This window comes from Anguilla rostrata, chromosome 3 (genome assembly GCF_018555375.3).
Source record: "Anguilla rostrata isolate EN2019 chromosome 3, ASM1855537v3, whole genome shotgun sequence".
In the NCBI taxonomy this organism is placed as follows: domain Eukaryota; kingdom Metazoa; phylum Chordata; class Actinopteri; order Anguilliformes; family Anguillidae; genus Anguilla; species Anguilla rostrata.
In genome coordinates, this window is record NC_057935.1 from 9,202,858 (window position 1) to 9,223,045 (window position 20,188).

Sequence of the window (20,188 nt, forward strand, 5' to 3'; positions counted from 1 at the left end):
CAATAAAGCGCAACCTGTTGCCAGTGCCACCATCAGGCATTTTTTCCCTGCTTCCTCTTGAAATACTAGTGCCGCACGTTTCACAAACACACCAATCAGAGTTCGCTTCCTGCTGCTGTTAAACCAATCGGGGCCGTCCACGAGGTTCAGGTCGGAGGCGGAGACCGCTTACTGTGATGGACATTAAGAACTCGCAATAAAAAATGCCATGTTTCTGAAAATCAGTCCTACCTTTCAGACAGTAGCCAATCAGCGAGAAAGGAAGGAGGAGCTACAATGTCAGAGTTCTTCGTCCCAAGTCACACGTGACCGCGCAGTAGTTCCAGGTGGTTATATCTGAAGATTGGAGGTAAGAAAAGACCGAGATATAATACTAATTGTAATACAGCATATTTACTAGGTTTATATTGAAACATTCATGCAACACGTTTAACATAATTCATAGTGATCAATTTATGAAAACGTGGAAAATATTTGAAGCGATTTGAAAGGCTGCATGGTCCGAGGCAGTTTTGTCAGCAGATTACGGTGTCATGTCAAATTGATCGACCCCCGGACAACAACGCAACATATAGCTAGCTAACTACCCAGCAAGGTTTAATTGTAATCGGTTTATTTGTTAGCTTATGCAATATTCTACAAATATTGATATTTAATGCATTGTAAATTGATTCATTGGAAATCAACACTCTGTTGAGCTTGCTAGCTCTAAACACCATGACGCTTGCTAGCTAATTACAACGAATGATGAACGAACTATTTTAAAATCTCAAGCTAGCTAGCTAACTGATACATTCACATTTAATTAGCAAAGTTAAATTACATGTTATCTCGCTATTTGTTATTCTGTATCAGTATTTGTATTCAGATCACTTGTTTAAATAGTTGCAGCTAGCACTAGCTTGTGAGGTTGCTAGCTAATTACATTAACGCAAGGTTCTCTACGCGCACAGGGAGGCCTTTGCTTGGCCAGCGAGCATGCTAGTTCGTTTTGTCTCGGAACTGAGATGGCTGGTCAGAAAAACATTATTGAAAACGTCATACCGCGTGTTTAGCGAGCATCTGACATATTTCCAACATCCTTGTACTAGATTAAGTTGTGTCGACTTTACTAACAGTAGTTTTTTTGCAGGGTCACGTCCGCTACTAGTTTGATAGTATAGTTAGAACGTGAATCCACATGTAGAAGGAACACGGCATTGGGAGTTGCAACATGGCCAACGTTTTCGAGTTCTTCGCCTGTGTCAGTCCAGTATGACCAGTTAAGCACAATGAAGTCAGACCTGTTTTCAGTATTAATACACGGAGAACATGAAAGCCCTCGTGTGGTTGCTATTGATAATGGAGTACGCCTATAACTAAAGGTCATTCAACGATTATAGTGTTCGTTTTTTTTCTCAAGTTTATTCAGCATTGTGACATATATGGGTAATCTATTAAAAACCGAAGATAATTCGGAACATTTTATTTGAGATATTATTTTTCTCTGGGAATGGGATTTTTGTAACGTGCCACGACGAGACAGGAAGTGAGTTCGCATATTGACTCGTGTGGTTAAATGGTTAGCTATTTGCTTTCCCAAGTTGTACGTTTTTGTTCCCTACACCCTTGGATGTTAGTGGGTGTTGCGTGAAAGCGTCGGTGACCTTTTACCTGTACATTTTTACCGATTATGTACAAACTGGAACTCGCAGCAGAACCTTAATAGTTTGTCTTTTCTCGGAAATGATCCCTGTTGTGTTTGCAGACAGAGCTGTCATTATTTGCTTAACAATATCCAGAGTAATAGTGATGTTTATGGACTGTAATTGCCATAACAAAACGTGGGTGGCATCTTCTGCCAGTACTGATTACATCTGGGCTATTCTGGCTGTTCAAATGCGGTAGAAGGACTCTGTGCCGTAGGTGGCCACCAGTGTTTCATGTATATCACCAAACCACAGCTATCACTCATAAATGTACAATATTCATGTCATTATCTAGTACAGTCATGCTAATAGTGACAATTGTGTTAACAATTATGCAGGATATCAAACCAAGCTGAAGTCTTGTTATTACCATAAGGACCATCATTGCATTAGTTCTAGCATTTAGCAAGCTCGTATCCAGAGTGACTTGCTTGCATTACATTGCTTACTGTCACATCTAAGCTGCTTTATAAATTACTCTTGTGTTTGTGAAGTAGCACCCAGGCACTGCCGCCCCCCGCTCCCTCCCTCCCCCCCCCCAGACTGGCTTGTAGATTGCAGCTACAGCACCCCCTAGTATTAGTGTGCACCCTGGCCCCACCTATCCCTCTGGGCTAAGAGCAGAGATGGAGATATAGAGATAAAGGCTCAGAATCCACATGGCTTTGAATTTCGCTCATTCCCAAACCAACATGACATATTCAAATTCTCACTGTTTTATCACCCATTTTGCATACCGCCCAATGGGGTCTAGCCATGTGCTGCTTTGTCGCAAGATCTTTCTGTATTTTATGCAAATATTTGCCTTAAATTCATCTTTGTACTGTACACACACACACCGGTGTTTGAATGAGACATTTGCAGTGTGTTTGGCTGTGTGTGATTGGACGGTCTGGAGGCGTTCGTCGCCAGGTCTGTACCGAGAGATGAAAGCTTCTCTGAAGTTCAGCGGTCATCAGATGTTGCCAGTCAATCAGAGGTTGCCAGGGTTGGTCTGAAATCCCTACCCCCCATTCAAATATAAGTGCCTGGATTAGCATAACAAATATCATGGTGCTACTGATCATTTAATTGAAGCAGAGTGGTAAATGAAACGATGCAGTTAGTATTAAAATAAGACTTGCATGAGCACGAAAGATAAGGATTTGTAATCCCAAAATTCACCTTTTTAAAATGATGGGACACATTGCTTTGTTTGGTTGTATCGCAGTTGGGGCAGTAGGGGGATGATAATTGTGCAGTAGAGGGTGTCCCTTTTCCTGTTTTGGGGGTTATCTTCGCGGGTCGTCCGATCTCTGAGCCGGCTGCGGAGAATTTTTTTCCGACCGCCCCGTATGCGTACCTCTCCGGAGGGCCCGCCTCTGGCTCCGCCCACAGGTGTGTGTGCGCCGCGTACGAGCTGAGGACCGTTTGTTGCGTAGAGACGTTTCTGACCCCGGCGAGGCCGGTGCAGGTCACCCTCGTCACTTTCACCATCCCCTGCCCTGTTGGCGCCTTGGCGGGCGCAAACGTCGTAGCGTGGTGCCAGCCCGTCTGTGCCCAGGTGCTGAGCCGTTTACGTGCCACAATATTTCAGCCCCACCCCATGTCTACTCTGGTAATTGATTTGGGAATGGACCTTCATGAACTCATAGGATGGGTGCCATTCATGGTCAGTGACTCACTCACTGGTTTGGAGCAATCGGTGCATAGCTATTTAAAGCCAAGCGCTGATTGGTTCAGGCGAGATGAATATTTTTGTGTTGTGAACGCCCAAGTCATCACAACTGCTGGTTTGCATTCTCGGTTTGCATTTTCACTGCCAGATCAATTTGTAAGGTAAAACGAGTAAACAACAAATGCGATTCGGGGACTGCTTAAGTCAATCCTCTGCAAGAGCCTTTTCGCCATCTAGTGGCGAGGCAAATGTACTGCATTGTGCCTAAGGGGAGCCGGTCAAGATGCCTGTTCAACAAGAAGAGTGGTGTTTCAGGGGCTCAGCTATTAGGTGCACACTGAAGTCCTGCTGGTAGTGCCTGCACTCGGGGAGCAGGAGCAGCCATCGTTCACGGAGACCCACCAGCCGTCGAGCGCAAACGCCGTTGGAAACGTGACACGGCACAATGACAAAGCTCCCAGTCTGCCAGCTCTTACACCAGTCATTTAGCTTTTTTCACTGGTTTCAAAATTAGAGCGTGCCCGAAGGAAAAATGCCAGACCCACCGCCCACACACTCGCTCACTCCCGCACTCGCACACACACACTCAAGCTGTAGGCGCTTGCTGTCTCCCCAGGGCGTGGTCCTGTTCTGCTGCAGGACAGGCGGGGGGAGCGTCCCCCCCAATCCCCCAAATCTAGATGTGGAACCACTGTCCCTTTGGCACATTCTCAGAGGGTCCTAGAGACAGTAGCTTAAGAGTAGAGGCGTTCCGTAAAAATGCAAGGCTTAACTCAAAATAGCGTGCGTATGATAGAATTAAGCTGGTTCCCATTTACATCAAATATTTTTTTTTAAAAGAGAGCTCAAGTTCTTGATGCAGCTAATATGAGGTGTCAGGAATATAAGTCCCTGAAAATAATTTATGCGCCCAATCTGGTCCTGAGGGCACTTCAGTAACCCATTCTAATGCCTGCCATGCTCTGAGCAGGTCTGCTGACAAGCAACCACCAATCAGAATGGCCAGACAAATTATGATGTAACCAAACTGTTCTGTTGGTTTTTTTATTAAATACTTGCCATCGCTGACTGTGATACAGAGGGTTTTGGGACAAGCTCTGCTCTTGTGCTGAGGGTTTTTCAGCTGGCGACTCCTGGGTCCACGGTGGCGTTCACTGATATCTTATTGAATTTCCTTCAAGAACGCCTCAGGAAATGAAAATACACACACACACACACGCACACGCGCACGGGTACACGAGCGCGGTTGAGTAATGAGTCTTTGTTGCGGTTCCTCCGCGCTGTCTGCATTAAAGGCGGCCCCTGTCCAGGACGCGACGGCCAGTTCTCAGGCGGAATTCTCTGAGGGTGTGCCCAATGGCCCTCCGCAGCCAATGAGTGTGCAGTGCCAGAACAGTGCCTCATCTCTCTGATAACACGTCCTCTACTTCCATCGGCTGGCACCTAATGCTTCCAGACAGGCTGTGTCTGTGTGTGTGTCTGTGGCAATGGTAATCTCCCGAGGTTCAGTCTTATTAAAGAAATGGTCTGTGAGGCATATATTGTGAGTGTGTGTGTGTGTGTGTGTGTGTGGGGAGATGGTAATCTCATGGGGTTTAATCTCATTAGAGAAACAGGCTGAGGCAGCATATCCCTGGGTCTGTGTTGTCATGGAGACGGTTGACAGCAGGGGCCGTGGCTAATAACATGTCTTGTACCAGGAGGGGGGGGGTGGGGGTGTGGGACGGTTTGGGTGTGCAGGGAGCAGACAGGGCAGTGAGGATGGGAAGTGACTGGACCCGAGACAGTCGCGCAGATCCGAGCGTGCAGGAGGGAGTCAGCGAGCGCTCCAGGCCCTCCCCGCTCATGCCTGCCGTTCGGCCTCCTCTCCCTCTCTCTCCTCCCCCAGACGATGGAGCTGAAGTGGAGAGTGTGCCTGCTCCTCCTGGCCCTGGCCTGGTCTCTGGCTCTGGTACGGGCTCAGGACGAGGGAGATGACCTAGACGTGGAGGACGACCTGGACGCCATGGGAGACGAGGTGGGAGACGAGGGCGACGGAGTGGACGAGGGGGAGGAGGAGAAGCCCCCCAGCCCACCGCCCGCCCCAAAAGTGAGTGATAACTGCACGTGAACCCATACCCACACTTTAATCCGCTACACCCCCTTCACAGATTACCATCTTGTAGACAGGGGATGTGTAGATGGCATTTGTGTCACTGTTCCTACCGTTTCCCTCTCGTTAGGTGACCTACAAAGCACCTGAGCCGATGGGAGATCACTACTTCGCCGAGTCTTTCGACAGGGGAACGCTCGATGGGTGAGATTTCAGAGGAAGTCATGAGCACAGCTAGAGTAAACTGTGCTGTGCTGTGTTGAGCTGCTAAATTTATATCCCAGTTTCTCAAGAGGTTTTTTTTTTTCTTTCTGCCTGTTTAAGGATTAAGACCAATTCTGTTTGACAAAAGCGCACAGTAAAATGTCCAGTGTTAATTCAATTCTGGCCTTAGTGGACCCTTAAGAGTTGATTTAACACTGAACGTTTTACTGTGCATAGTCACAGTTTGGATATATAGGGAATATGCTTCCATGTTTGGGGTTGCTACTTTGGCCGGAAGTGGTGGGTTGAGGAGAAAAAAAAATCCACCTTTGTCTTGTAATAAAGAGACAATCCAGTCAGGGAAGCATTTCACCCTACATCCAATTATAAGGGTTTTTATTTCTGCAGAAAGCGCTTATCAGAGGGAAAAAGACAAGCAATGATGGAATAGGACTGAATACACCATTTTACATAACCTCTAAAATAAAGTGTAATAATAATATAGATAAAAACGTGTTAACCTTTCGAGAGGTAGTGTAGTGTTTTCTCACAAGGAAATGTCATTTCAGATGGGTCCTGTCTAAAGCCAAGAAGGAAGATATCGATGAAGAAATCGCCAAATATGACGGTAAGGCCCAGATCATCCCCCAGACTGGTTATCTGAGTACATACGGTGAAAAGCAGATAGATGCGTTCTCACACAGACCGTTTATATGCAAGTTGTGTGACGAGCTGGACATATCGCTATGATTCTCCTGGTCCTCACGGCTAAAGAGAATCCAGTTCTCATTTCACCTACCTGGTTAATGAAGGTTAAATGAAGTAAACATGTCACAGGGGTTCGCATTATCTCACCTGAATCGTGTCCCCCATGTTCTGTGTTTGAGGCCTGTCCTTGGCCCTGGTGAGGAAGTGCGCTGTGACATAGCGCAGTATGATTTACGTGTCACTTCCTGCAGGGAAATGGGAAGTGGAGGAGCTGAAGGACACCAAACTCCCCGGAGACAAGGGCCTGGTTCTGAAGTCGCGCGCGAAGCACCACGCTATCTCTGCCCACCTGCTCAGGCCCTTTGTCTTTGACACAAAGCCCCTTATTATCCAGTAAGTGCTCTCGCAACTGCCCCTCCTCAAAACTGCCCCTTATCACGCCACCATGTGCACCTTTTTAACTGCCCCACATTAAAGCGCGATTACTCTTTATGACTGCCCTTCCTATGGCAGTTAGGAGTGACTGCTGCACGTTGGCACAGCCCTGAAGTGCAGTATGTAAGTCGCTCTCTCCACTCTTCCTCCACAGGTATGAAGTAAACTTCCAGACGGGTATCGACTGCGGCGGGGCCTACGTCAAGCTTCTCTCCCAGACGCCTGACCTCGACCTGGTGAGTCTGCGGCATCATTTTCATTCAAACCGCGTTCCCTCAAACACTCCTACATTCAGCCGGTATGTCCTACAAAGACTGCATTCCCCACAATGCTCCTGGACCCAGGTGCTTTCCCAGGTCAGTTCTCTCTTATGTATCCAATGGCCCAGCTGCTGCCCAATCCTTTATGCTATAGGCCCCTGTTACTCAAATCACGGCCCTCAAGGTCCAAGAACTGCTGGTTTTCCACCCTAACTTTACCTGGGAGTCAGATGTGAAGACACTCTGGCCAATCAGTAGCACTAATTGTTCAGTTAATTACCAGGGGGAAAAGAAAACCAGGGCTGGATTTGGATTTGAGGTCCTGATTTGATCCATGCTATAGGCTATTCATTTAACATATAATATGAAGTGTTACAGTCCAACCCCTTTGATGGCAAAATGTGTGCAGAACCCATTGCTAAATCTCAAAGCGGAGCTCATGCTACAACTACTGAAGGTTTAGTTCTATCCTAGTTACTGTAGGGTAGTGCATTATCTTTATCTGTACCTGTTGGAGCAACAAAGCTACCTGCGTCTGTATCTCTTCTACAAGACTGTCTGTGTTTGGATAGAGACCCAGAGTTGTGTAAACATAAAATGTCGTTATCTAGGGTAAATGCACACCGGGTTAGAGAACTGGTATTTTCTGTTGTTTACACAACTAGTCTTACGCTGCTCCCACTCGAGGGTTTCTGTACACGCGCAGATACGGGCGCAGGCGGAGCTGCGGGTAGTTTTGCGTTGCAGATGCCACACGCCCCTCGGGTGTGTAGCGACAGCGGCTAATAAAAGCGCTGGCAGGCTCTGCGGTCCGAGGCGAGGAATGCGGGGCATCCATCCCGTCTGCAGGAACGGGGCGTGGCACGGGCAGGACGGCCTTCGGGCCCCAAGGCCGCCGGGCACGGTGCCCGCCCCCGCGTGGGTTTAGTCTGTCCTGTTGGATAAGACGCGTCTGCTCCGCGCGGCGTCCCAGCTTTCCTGAGTGCGGCCGCTTCGGCTCCTCGGTGAGAGAGAAGCTAAGAGCGCGTCGCGGGCTCTCCGCTGGCGTGTGGCGCTAGGCTTCTCCCGTCGCTAACGTCTCCGGGAGCGTTCGGCGAACTGACAGACCGGTTTTCGGCGAAACGACAGCTGTCAGAACACAAAAATGCAGTTTTACTTTCCCACAAAACAGCTCAGACTGGACTCGGCCCAAACCATGTCTTGGCAGTCAGTCTGAAGTGCACGACTGAGCAGAATTTGCAGTCTTGAGGGGCTGCAGTGCCTGTTGGGTATTGTAGTCCTTGCAGGTTGTGCAGGAGCCTGTGCATTTGTACCGTAGTCCTGAGTTGTGATGCAAATCCAAAACTTTGCGTAACTGCTGAAATGTAAGTGCCCCCCCCCTCGACCCCCACCATGCATATTTTAGACTCCGTTACATAAGACCTTAAAGACACAGCAAAGCTTTGTGCTCGGCACAGATACGTGCAAGCTTGTATTAACATCCTTTTGTGTGGGACTCGGGAGAATGCTGTGTTTTGTGTTTCTGCGTGGGAGAGCTTCCACGGGTAATGAAAGGGCCGGAGCCAAAGGGCCAGTTTCAGAAGATGTCCGGTTGATTTCAGGTTTTGAAAGACGTACTGTTTGAGAGAGAGCCTCGCACTCGGTGGTGGAACAATCCAGTTTTCTGACAGGTTTCAGGAAGGGAGGGGCGCAGAGTGATTAACGGAAGTCCCCCCCCCCCCTTCCCTTTGCAGGATCAGTTTGTGGACAAGACGCCCTACAGCATCATGTTCGGGCCCGACAAGTGCGGAGAGGACTACAAGCTGCACTTCATCTTCCGCCACAAGAACCCCAAAACGGGCGAGTACGAGGAGAAGCACGCCAAGAAGCCCGACGCCGACCTGCGCACCTACTACACGGACAAGAAGACGCACCTGTACACGCTGGGTAGGGGAGCCGCCCGCTGTACCTCACCTGTGCCCGCCTGGGGGGCTCCTGGATGTGTCTCTACAGACCGGGCTAGACCCAGGCTAGACCCAGACTAAATGAGACGGGCTGTGTGGTCCTGGACCTCTTTGTTTTTGGTGATGCTGACTCTGTAGAGTCCAGTGAGAATATGTCATGCCCATAGTCCAGGCTGCCCGGGATGCATAGCCTTGCTAGCAGAAGCACGGTGGCGACTCTCTCTGTCGATGTCCTTCCTGCAGTGCTGAACCCGGACAACAGCTTCGAGATCCTGGTCGACCAAACGGTCATCAACAGCGGGAACCTGCTGACCGACGTGACCCCCCCGGTGAACCCCGCGGCCGAGATCGAGGACCCCGACGACCACAAGCCGGAGGACTGGGACGAGAGGCCCAAGATCCAGGACCCCGAGGCGGTCAAGCCGGAGGACTGGTGAGCCCGCCCGCCTCTGCCGCGTGTCCGCCCCCTTCGAGACGCGCCGAAAACCTTCCGGGGTCTTCCAAGAAATGCGTAGCTACCGTTATGTGTAAGTTTGAGTGACCACTGTGTGCCCCCTCCCACCCCCCCGCCCCACCCATAGGGATGAAGACGCCCCCGCCAAGATTCCGGACGAGGACGCCGTGAAGCCCGACGGTTGGCTGGACGACGAGCCGGAGTACACCTCCGACCCCGACGCCCTGAAGCCCGACGACTGGTCAGTGCACCTCTCCCACCACACCTCCGCGATGGGTCGTCTGAAGGCACTCGCGCGACGCCGCGTCTGTGTGATTCTCAGTTGGAATTGCTGAAATACTGTTTGTGTTTCGTGGTACATTCCGTTTGCCACGAAGGCCTTTCTCTTCGTTGCCCCTCCTTGTAAAATCTTACAATTTTGTTACACATCTCTGCTTTAATGAGAGCCTCTGGGTATTGGACATAAGTAGTTTTTTTTTCTGTTTTTGATGGCTGGAACACCAGATCCCGGAACACAGAGCCTGATGTGATTTTACATTTCCCAATTCTGTGGCATAATTCAATTCCCCTGTGTTCCCCGGGGAAGGTTTATGTGGAGATGTTCCAGGCTCTGTCTGGGACCGACTGCTATGGAAAGCTAGAGGATGATTGTAGTCCTGTGGAACTGCTGTCTCATGGTGCATTTTCATTCTCTCTCTCTCTCTCTTTCTTTCTTTCTCTCTCTCTCTCTCTCTCTCCTCTTTCTTTCTCTCTGTCTCTCTCTCGGTCTCTCTCTGTCTCTCTCAGGGATGAGGACATGGATGGGGAGTGGGAGGCTCCCCAGGTTCCTAACCCCAAGTGTGAGACCGCCCCTGGGTGTGGTGCTTGGGAACGGCCCATGATTGACAACCCCAACTACAAGGGCAAGTGGAAGCCTCCAATGATTGACAACCCCAACTACCAGGTACCATGGCAACTGCTGCCCAACCCCTAACTATCAAACCACATGTGATGATGAATATAAATATGTACATTTATTTGGAATTCTCAAGTGTCTTTTTTTTTTGGCCATGAGCTGCAGCCGTGTTTTGATTTTTCTATTGGCTTGTAATTTTAGCTCGAAGTTAACTAAGGGTGTAACTGCCCTACAAATGTTTATAAATGTAATTACCATCCATTCTTGCTTCGCTAGACTGGATAATTAGAATTTCTTAACTACTGTCCTGTCCATGGTTTGAACTACAGCCATTCTAAATTTGAGGATTTCCAAACACCTCATCCTCAGTCCTTTTTTCTTGTCTTCACCTTGTCAGACACTGTTTGGACAGACATTGAATCATATAACACTGATGTAAAACGGGAAAATGTGTTCATTCTGACTAGACGGCAGTATTTAAGTGTGCTGTTAAATTTTATGTTTATTTGTAGTAGTGCGCTGTGGTATAAGCTGAGTAAACCAGCTTAGCTCATATCTTCTCTCAGTTCATGTGCATTTGGCTTTGACTCTGTCTGTATCACCAACCCGAGGTACACACACCCAGTGGGAGAGCACGTAGACTGACCGGCATAGTCATTACCTCAACCTCTATTTATACTACTGCTATCGCTAGGTCTGTGCAGGAGTAATGTGTGTGTGTGTGTGCATGCGTGCACGTACGTGTGTGCGTGTGCGTCTGTCATTAAACCCTCTTCCGTCCTGACTCGTAGGGGGTGTGGAAGCCCAGGAAGGTCCCGAACCCGGACTTCTTCGAGGACCTGCACCCGTTCCGCATGAGCCCCTTCAACGCCGTGGGGCTGGAGCTCTGGTCCATGTCCTCCGACATCTTCTTCGACAACTTCTTCATCAGCTCGGACCGCAGCGTGGCCGAGCGCTGGGCCAGCGACGGCTGGGGCCTGAAGAAGGCGGCAGAGGGCGCCGCTGAGGTGAGCGCGCTCCGTCCCCGCTCGCTCGTCCTGGCTCGCTCTCTCTCTCTCCCTCCCCTTCCTCTCTCAGCCTCCGTCCCCTTCTGTCTTTCTCCTTCCCTCTGGGACATCTCTAACTGTCTTGGCTTTCTAGAGGATGAGTATTAACCCTTTGAAGGTTTAGAATGTTTTTATTTTTTTTAAGTCAGTGTTCCAGAATTCCATTGTTTTCAATGACCAGTAGTGATTGTTACATCAGCATTAGAATGTTCAGTTAAGAACATTCTAATCCCATATTTGTGACCGTACACCTTAGAGGGTTAATCAACAGATGGGTCTATCCGTGCACTTGCACATATTGTTGAGTTTCATGTTGTATTTCAAAGCTGGAATTAATGGCTTTGTTTTTTTTACCACAATTTGTAGCTCTGCTATAATCCAGCAGTCACGGCGTGCGTTTAAATCGTTTCGGTTTTGATGATTAGCTAAATCTTTTAGGAGCAGCCTTAAAAAGGAATCGCAGCTGTCAAGCCTTTGGCTATATTGATTAATGTTGCGGTTTAATCCGTGATTTATTCAAAGCGATTATTAAGAGGAAACGCTGTTTAAAAGTTAACATGCACCATTTACCATTGGCACTTAAGTTAGAAGCTTGCGCTCCTGTTTTGTCTCGGTTTATTGCCCTGGCCTGGGGAATTTATTTACGCAACGAGTTTGTGTTCAGAAGGTTGCGGGTTGCAATTGTGCTTGAATATATATCGTTGATGGAGAGTGTGTACGGGGTTGGAGTCTTCATATTGGGAAAATGTGTAAAGTCTTTGCATTTACTCTGTGTTTACTGTCGTGGAGACTGCCTGGAAAGGGTCCGGTGCAGCCATGGCAACCAGCATCAACTGGGAGGGGCTTGTGTGCGACACATAACATGCTGCTGTCGAAGGAGCACCTCATCTCCGTATCTCCAAACCTCCCTGCTTCTAACAGCCACTGCTGGCTCTGAGTGACCCAAGTCTCTTAATGGACTTCACGATTGGCTCCTGCATGTTCGTACAGCGTCACTCTTCTGTCCCAGGGGCAGCTGGGACTTTGACTGGCGCTGATGAGGGCGTGGCAGGCGGGTGACCAACAGCGCCCCCCCCCCCCCAGCAAGCCTGCATCCCCCCTCCCCTTCTCTCCCCCCTCAGCCTGCTGCCGGGGCTCACTGGCGCTTACCGGCTCGGCTAGCCTTTCATTAGACTCCCGCTACATCCGCGCCTTTTCTCCCCCGGCCAGATTCCTGGCATTTTTGGCATGCTGGGATTAAAGGGCCCCCCCAGCTCCCCCCCCCCCCGGCACACAGCGAGCGTGACTCTCTGAGGAGGCTCGTTAAGCCACCGAAGCGGCGTCCTGTTCGCTCTGCGCCTCCGAGCCTCGAGTGCCGCTGACCGCCGTGCTCTCCCAGCGCACGCCCGCTGTCTCACTGAGCACTCTTACTGAGCACCGGGGGACAGCTGTGTGCTGAACACTCTGGGCCTGAAACCCTGTGTCTGCTCTGTCCAGTGACCGTTCCTTATTGCTAGCATGCAAGTAGCCTGTGAAAGATTAGGCCTAAAATGTGGGGACATTTTATGTCCTAACGAAAAGCGTATCTAAAAGTAGATTATGACATTATGACAGTAACATTTTGGTCTTTTTGCCGTGCTCTTGTACTTGCGTAGCACCTATGCAGTCCTGGTTATTGGTGTGTTTATGATGTTGAGGTGTGTCCTGCAGTAAAGGCCAGAGCCCAGCTACCACAGGGCCACTGAAGTGTGCGGACAGCCTGATTCGTTTGAGCCAGTGAGTCCAGGCTCATGGACCTGACAGATCTCTGAGTGGATTTTAATCAGCAGAGCTGTGTGAGGGAGAGAGGCTTCGGCTGCAGAGGCCGCACCGATGACCTTCAGCAGGGAGGCTTTGGGGAATTCCCGCTGCCGACATCGCTATTACAAGCATTCGAGTTATTTTGGGATTGAGATGTTGTTTCGGGTTTATTGGATTTGCAGGGCTTGATTGATGTTTCTGGATCGAGTGGATTGCACAGGGTTTTATTGTTCTGGGTGCATTGTGCTGTTTGATTTTTCTGGCTCAGGTGGATTGTGTAGGGTTTTATTGTTCTGAATTGGGTGGATTGTGCTGGGTTTGATTGTCCTGTACCAGGTGAACTGGGCTGGGTTTGATTGTTTTGGATCGATTTGATTGTGCAGGGTTTGATTGTTCTGAATGGGATGGGTTGCGCAGGGTTCAGGAGAATCGGCACGGTGTGAATGAATGGTTTGCCTGCAGGGTGGATTGTGCATTGTGAATCGAGGGTTTGACTGTGCAGGGTTGATTAATCGAGTCTGCTCTGTCATCTGCAGCCCGGCCTGGTGAATCAGATGATGACGGCCGCAGAGGAGAGGCCCTGGCTGTGGGTGGTGTACGTGCTGACCGTGGCACTGCCTGTCGTCCTCATCGTCGTCTTCTGCTGCACTGGCAAGGTAAGCAAGGCTCCTTACCCACAATTCTCCCCTGCGTCTCACATTGCTTGTTTTGAAGCCACTTTTGAAACCAGCTTTGTTTTTAATATCATCTGTGTGTTTGAAAGGTGCTCCCTCTTAAGTCTATTTAACAGTAGTTTGATATAATTACAATTGATGTAAAACCGCTCTTTCGTTGGGTTAACAAGCAGTGCTGTTTCAACCAGATGAAGGGTGGACATGTTATCACTGTTCATGGGTTAAATTAATCAAACTAGCCTAGTGCTGGAGTTCTTTTGTTATTTTTTTTTGCCAAACACATTCATGGATGAAAGGATATGTATATGCCTCTGAGAAACTAAAATATTTCCTTTTTCTTGTGTTTATGGGCTATGACCACAAGTGCAGTCAAAATGTAGACTACCGAACGGTCGTGCAGAATGACCGCTGTCAAGACTAGAATTTGACCTGGTCACGGTCGTCTCTTTGCAGAAGAAGCCAGAGGCCGCGGATTACAAGAAGACTGACGAGCCCCAACCCGATGTGAAGGAGGAGGAGGAGGAAGAGGAGGGAGAGGGTGAGGATAAGCCTGAGGAAGAGGCAGAGGAGGGCAAGGAGGAAGAGGAGAAACAAGGTAAGAACACCGTTTTTTTTCATACAGCTGTAAACGGTCAAACAAATAATTTTTAACTGTTTAAGTGTTTACGCTAGGGATACTCAGATCTGGCCTTCGAGGCAAGCAGTACTGTTGGCTTTCATTCCTCCCCACCAATCAGGGACTGTCTTAGACCTGGGACACCATGTGAGCGGAATCTCAAGCCAATCAGTGACATCAATCAATCAGCTATCAGGTTGAAATACAGCATCATGATGTGCTGGGCTCTTGGCCCAGTTTTGAGTACTGTGAAGTAAACCCAGGGTACGAGTCTGAAGCACTCACAGCTCGCTAGCTACCATTAGCTTTCTTTGTGCCAGTCTGAGCTCGATTTATCAACTGGCAGCACTGAATTTGACGTGTTTGAAGAGCTGTATGCTTTCGAGGTCTTCCCACTAATCCGTTTAGGTACTCTGGTTTTTTCCTGATGAATTTAAATCTGTGTTACCAAACTTCATTTTCTGTAGACTGGGTCTCCATTGGAAACATGCTGTATTAGTTTCATTCAAGCACTTTTTAGCATGTACTGCGTGTCCCCTTGTGTTTTTGTGTGTGATGCATTTTATTGCTGCTGTTGTCCTGGCCTGGTCTTCCTTGTCAAAGAGATCTTGTATCTCACTGGGACTTCACTTCCTAAATAAAGGATAAATAGAAATAAAATACATTTTAAACGTAAGGGGCTGTGAGAGACCCATCTTGGCACACACTTCGGCCTCCGGTACATTCTCCGGGGACGTAAACCTCCGAATGTACAATGGCAGCATATTGATTCTTTAATAACAACTCCATATGTGGAAAAACGTCTTGGATTTTGCCAGGATACAATTCAGTACACAGCGTGTGCCAGTGAGAGTGATTCTCCAGAAAACTGTTCAATGACCAAATACGACTGCAGAACCTGATTCAATCAGTTTTGGATGAATTATATTCCATTTTTAAAATGTTCAAATACTCCAGTATTTTCAGGAGAAACAGTAGTCTACAATATAGGCGCGTGTCAAAAAAGTCATTTCTGGTGCAGTGGAAAAAAATGAGTCCGGTCAGGTGTGAAATTGTCCAATTTGGCAGCTCTGTGGTTGCAGTCTTTCCCCACAGTGTACGGTCATAGGGCTTTGCAAATACGTTTGGCAAATGCTGTGGTTATTTGAACCACCATTTTTGAATCGATGCATTGATGTGAAACGATGAATTGTTACTCTCGTAGTTAAAAAGGAACTTTATTTAAATACGGCCACTAAAACATACCACCGTACGTACTATGGGGTTGTGTTGAATGAAGCGAAATGCCAACCAGTAGAATTTTGAGTTGAGGCACACCGGTGAATAGTGTGTTGAGTTTTGACGCAGGCTGGTGAGTCGTTTTGTTGTGCGTGCGCGTAAGCCATTGCAGTTTTCTGAAGGGTTCTCCTCTTCAGCAGAGGAGCACAAGAGCGATGGAGAGGACGGCCCGGAGGAGCCTGTGGCCAAGGAGGAGGACGCGGAGGAGGATGAGGAGGACGGATCCGACGAGGTGAGAGACGGCTCGTGTCGGCACGCCCCACTGTGGGCGTGCTCCGAGAGGAAGGACTTGTACGAAGAAAAAAGTTCCTGCGTCATGTGATGCGAAGCCGGCCAACCGTTGGGCCAGCTGCAGCTTGTAAGAGTCACAGTCAGCGCTGACAGTGCAGCCCCATCGGAATGCCATCCTCCAGAGGTGGCTGAGCTCATGAGCTCTGAAAGTGAAAACGTGGGTTTGGCACATTCCAGAACTGAACGAACCCCGAGATGGCGGGCGTGTGTGAAACCCTGCGTCCCTCTGCCCGTTCATTTTCCTCACCGCCGCGGTGCTCAGCTCGGCACTGTAGCTAACGCACCAGCCGCCAGGGGCAGAGCAGATAGACAGACAGTTGTAGGGGGTTTTAGCTGGAGCCTGGCGTGGAGTTTGTGGGCAGTAGGAGTGGTGTAATTGGGGGGGATGTAAAAAGTTTGTGTGTAACAGTACCATGTTTGAGTACAGGGGCATTTCCCGTGTGTTAAGATATTGCTCTAGTAATTAACATCATTAATAGTTTCAATCTGAAAAATATATATATGATAGTCAGTACTGTATGAATGGAAGTGCTGGTGGTTTTTGGACAATGAATTTTTTAAATGGTGGTGTACCATGAGCCTGGAAACCAGCATTGATATTTCTTGTGTTCTCCCTTTTGCAGAAGCAGGAAGACGATGTCTTGAGAAGGTCTCCCAGAAGCAGGAAAGTGAGAAAGGACTGAAGGACTGGAATCTTGGATCTGGTTAGCGCCTCACCCACCTCCCCCAGTCCCTCCTCCCGCCGCCCCGCCCTGCCCCGCCTTCCCGTCCTCGTCCAGCCCCGCCCCTCCTCTCCTATTGGCTGTCTCTAACTCGCATCTCTCAGCCGTGAAAATCCACAGGGAGAAACTCCCATCTCCGTCGAGATCAGCAGAACACAATCATTGTCATGGTCTGGGACAGCAGCGGTGACGAATACAACAAGTAGAGACTGGCTTTACTGAGCTGAAACAAACCCTTCGCCATTCCGTAGTGCAGCAGACACTAACTTAAGGCCCCAGCCACACCTCTGGCCATTTCTCCTCCCCAGACAGCTTCTACACACAGTATTAACCAACTACCGATAATCCAAACACTAAACGGTTGTGTAGCCCACGTAGTTTGATTAGAGTTGAGGTAGCTCCTTCGTGTCTGTGTGTTTCAGGAATTGTGCGAATGACCACATATCTCTTGCATTGAAAGGCTGTATGGTCTCTTCCCCCACCCCCTCCCCTCCCCTCCCCCCCCCCCCAGATGACACACGTCTCTTCTGGGAGTAACATTGAGGAAGAAAAATGGATTGGCTTTCTCATAATTATGTGTTTAAAAGAAAAAGCCTGTTTTGTTTAGTTTTAATTTGCTAGTGTCTTTTTTTATTTTTCACTGTCTAAAGTTAAAGTGTCAGAAATTAACCCCTCGCACTCGGCGGCTGGTTGCGCGAGGTTCTCCTGCACGTGCTCAGTAGCGCCGCTCCGCGGGGCCGAGGCTCTGAGAAGTGGGAGGAGTCCGGCGGGCCCAGTAGGTTAGAACGCGCTGCCTTACAGTTCTAGAATGCAAGGATCGCTGAAACTTTCCTGAATGTAATGTGAGTGTATTTTTTATATATCTATATTATAACACAAGCAACTTTTTTTCCCTTTGATCTTTTCATTGATTCCATTGTTGTTGTTTTTTTTTTTTTTCCATAATGTAGGGGACTGTTTGTTATGTTTGTATGTCATGGAATAAAGAAAAAGTATTTTTCAGTGCGGTGTGACAGATGAAAATGAATCAGTACGCGGTATTCTTCACGGTGATGGTGATGGTGAAGGAGTGCTAGCAGGCAGTAAAACGAGGGCTCTGTTGCGTTGGGCACGCTCGTGTGTGTGTGAGGGAGGGGCCCCTGGTGACTCACCGGTGGGAAATTTCCCGCAGTGTCTTTGCGGGCCTCCTCGTTGGAGGATGAGTAAACCCGCGTGCTCCTCGTTGGTGGGCGAGTCGGCTCCAAATCACATCCTGTGACCTCATTTCCTGGCAGCACATTTTTGATTTCGAGTGACGGGGGCGCGCAAGCCCCCCCCTGAGCGTTTGGGCAGACGGGGGAGGCTTCTGAGGTCGTTAAAAGGAAGTGTAGGAACCACGTTGAACAGGGTCGCTCTGAAAAGTGAGGCTGAACATTCTCTAGCATCCAAGCTTATCAATCTGCTCCAAAACCATACCTCTGCCAGTGGTGCCCAGCCCCCCCACCCCCATCCCCAGGATCTCCTTGCTGTTTGGGGCTGTGTGTACCCCGTGTGACAAGTTCTGCATTTGGCTCGGCCTGGTGTGTTACCTCATTTCACTTGCATACTGGTGACCCTGTGAACACTGCGGCAGATGTGGTTAACACTTCAGCGTGGTGAGAAAAAGCCCAAAAAGCCAATACGTTTCCAAGCCCCTGTTTGCCGCCATCTCCCCGTTTTCAAAATGACAGAACTCTTCTCCTCTTGTGTCTTCTGTAGGCTTATAAGATTGAGTGAGAGGGAGGCATGCTGTAAACAAGCTTTTCTTAAGGCCATTGAAGGTTACTGTGGATGTTCTGATTCATTTGGCCCAAAGTTATGCCTGTGTAAAGAAAAGGAATAAAGCAAAATTGTGGTTGTTGCTTTTAAGATTAAAAAGGTTAAAATGAAGAGGGGTTTTGATAAGTTGTTTTGAAGCGGAGAGTGTATAGGATGCTAGCTCACACTTTTATCCACACAGAGAGGGAATTTATCAGACTGTTAAAATGGATGGTAAAGTATCCACGAGAGAACAGAGGCGGACGAGCAGTTTATGTGGGTGCTCTCCATCTCCTCCTAAAATAGGAGTAAGGTGTGTCTTGAGTTGGGGGGTTGCAGCAGGTGAAGTTCTGATGTCAAACTTCTATCAAGAGTGGGAACTGCCACTGTGTACTGCAGGTTAAAACGTATGTCTGTCATATGTCGTATTATAACCACGCCCTGCTTTCTCCATTGTACCTGGCATACAGCACATGCACACAAACACAGTCCACAACAATCATGAAATGTCGGTACACCAGTTTCTTCCTGTCAAAGAATATTCAGTTTGATTCGATTTTACATTCCAAGAGCGCCAAAAAAAATGCATTTCATCTAGTGTTGGAAAGGGCTTTACTTGTCTGTCTGCAAGCTTTATTACAACTCATAACTAGTCCCAGTTGTCACCTCTTTCTTTCCCCCCCCATTGTTGTAGATGTAGCCAGAATTAAAAAAATTTTTTGTCCCTTGATAATTTTTTCCAAAACTGTTGAGATACAGTAATTTCAATTCACACTCTTCCGCAAAGACGGCACTGTGCAGTGCGCTGGTAAAGATGCACCCTGCTCCTGGTTGCAGGCCCTCTGGGTAAATCCAGAGTTTGAACAGCAGGTGGAACTGAAAGATGCGCGTAGGTTTCTAACTCATTAATCATGTATACTAGTCCTAGAAGCTATGATAATACATTTGGTTATAACTGTTCTGATTTTTTTTTGTTGTTGTTGTCTCCTAATAACATTTGAAATTGATCTCTAAAGAGTGGATTTTTTTATTGTAATTATTTAATGCCACGGTATGTTTAAAAGAAAAAAAATCCTTACTCCTTTGTGTTTTGAATGCAGTCATCTGTAAATGGAAACATGCCAATTTTTTTTTTTTTTTTTTTTTTTTGCTGGAAAATAAAGATCTGATGAAATATGTCTACTTGGTTGTGAATGTCTGCCTGCTAACCCATTTGTGTCTGTTCTGATTCTCTGAACCCACACCAGTTCCTCAGTCTTCCCTGGCACATATCTACACTTAAGGCATTGTGCAAATGAGAATTCAGCCAACACTCCAATCCCTTAAACAGCATTTTGCCCTTGACATTTTACATACCATAATTTCTTATGTCTTCAATTTCAAATTGTGAAACCGCAAACATAACGAGGCCTAGTAACAACACTACCGGGAGGGGAAATGGACACTTTAAAATCCTGTTTGACCATCATTGATAGGGCTGAGCAAGTAGTTTTTCAATGTCACATTTCGTTGATTTCACGTGTTTACAGCGCTGATACAGGGTTATTTGCATAAATTGTGTGGTTCATTTAAAGGACTGTGCTTAATATAGCTATTCGGTTTGCTTTTCCTCGGGATACAATGAAAGAGCTCCATCTAAGAATTTCTTTGCAGCCTTAAAAGCAGAGAAT

General features: G+C 48.1%; 1 protein-coding gene across 2 annotated transcripts; it reads left to right on the forward strand.

Annotated features, from left to right (window-relative positions):
• Window positions 1-198: 198 nt before the first annotated feature.
• canx (calnexin) lies at window positions 199-19,696 on the forward strand. Of its 2 annotated transcripts, none has more exons than XM_064325863.1 (15): window positions 199-349; window positions 5,234-5,434; window positions 5,568-5,641; window positions 6,211-6,269; window positions 6,601-6,742; window positions 6,939-7,020; window positions 8,778-8,970; window positions 9,231-9,420; window positions 9,569-9,682; window positions 10,228-10,384; window positions 11,128-11,343; window positions 13,698-13,817; window positions 14,289-14,430; window positions 15,867-15,961; window positions 16,644-19,696. In XM_064325863.1, exons 2-15 carry the CDS (start codon window positions 5,237-5,239, stop codon window positions 16,701-16,703), a joined length of 1,842 nt encoding a protein of 613 aa, XP_064181933.1. In that variant the 5' UTR covers window positions 199-349; window positions 5,234-5,236; the 3' UTR covers window positions 16,704-19,696. The 2 variants fall into 2 exon arrangements, with proteins under 2 accessions (XP_064181933.1, XP_064181934.1); XM_064325864.1 differs by having other exon boundaries at window positions 15,870-15,961.
• The last annotated feature ends 492 nt before the right edge of the window (window positions 19,697-20,188 follow it).

Coding starts and splice junctions, on each gene's coding strand:
- canx (XM_064325863.1), top strand. CDS start 5,237: ATGGAGCTGAAGTGGAGAGTGTGCCTGCTCCTCCTGGCCCTGGCCTGG. Junction 6,270..6,600: donor AGAAATCGCCAAATATGACG/GTAAGGCCCAGA, acceptor CACTTCCTGCAG/GGAAATGGGAAGTGGAGGAG. Junction 6,743..6,938: donor ACAAAGCCCCTTATTATCCA/GTAAGTGCTCTC, acceptor CTTCCTCCACAG/GTATGAAGTAAACTTCCAGA.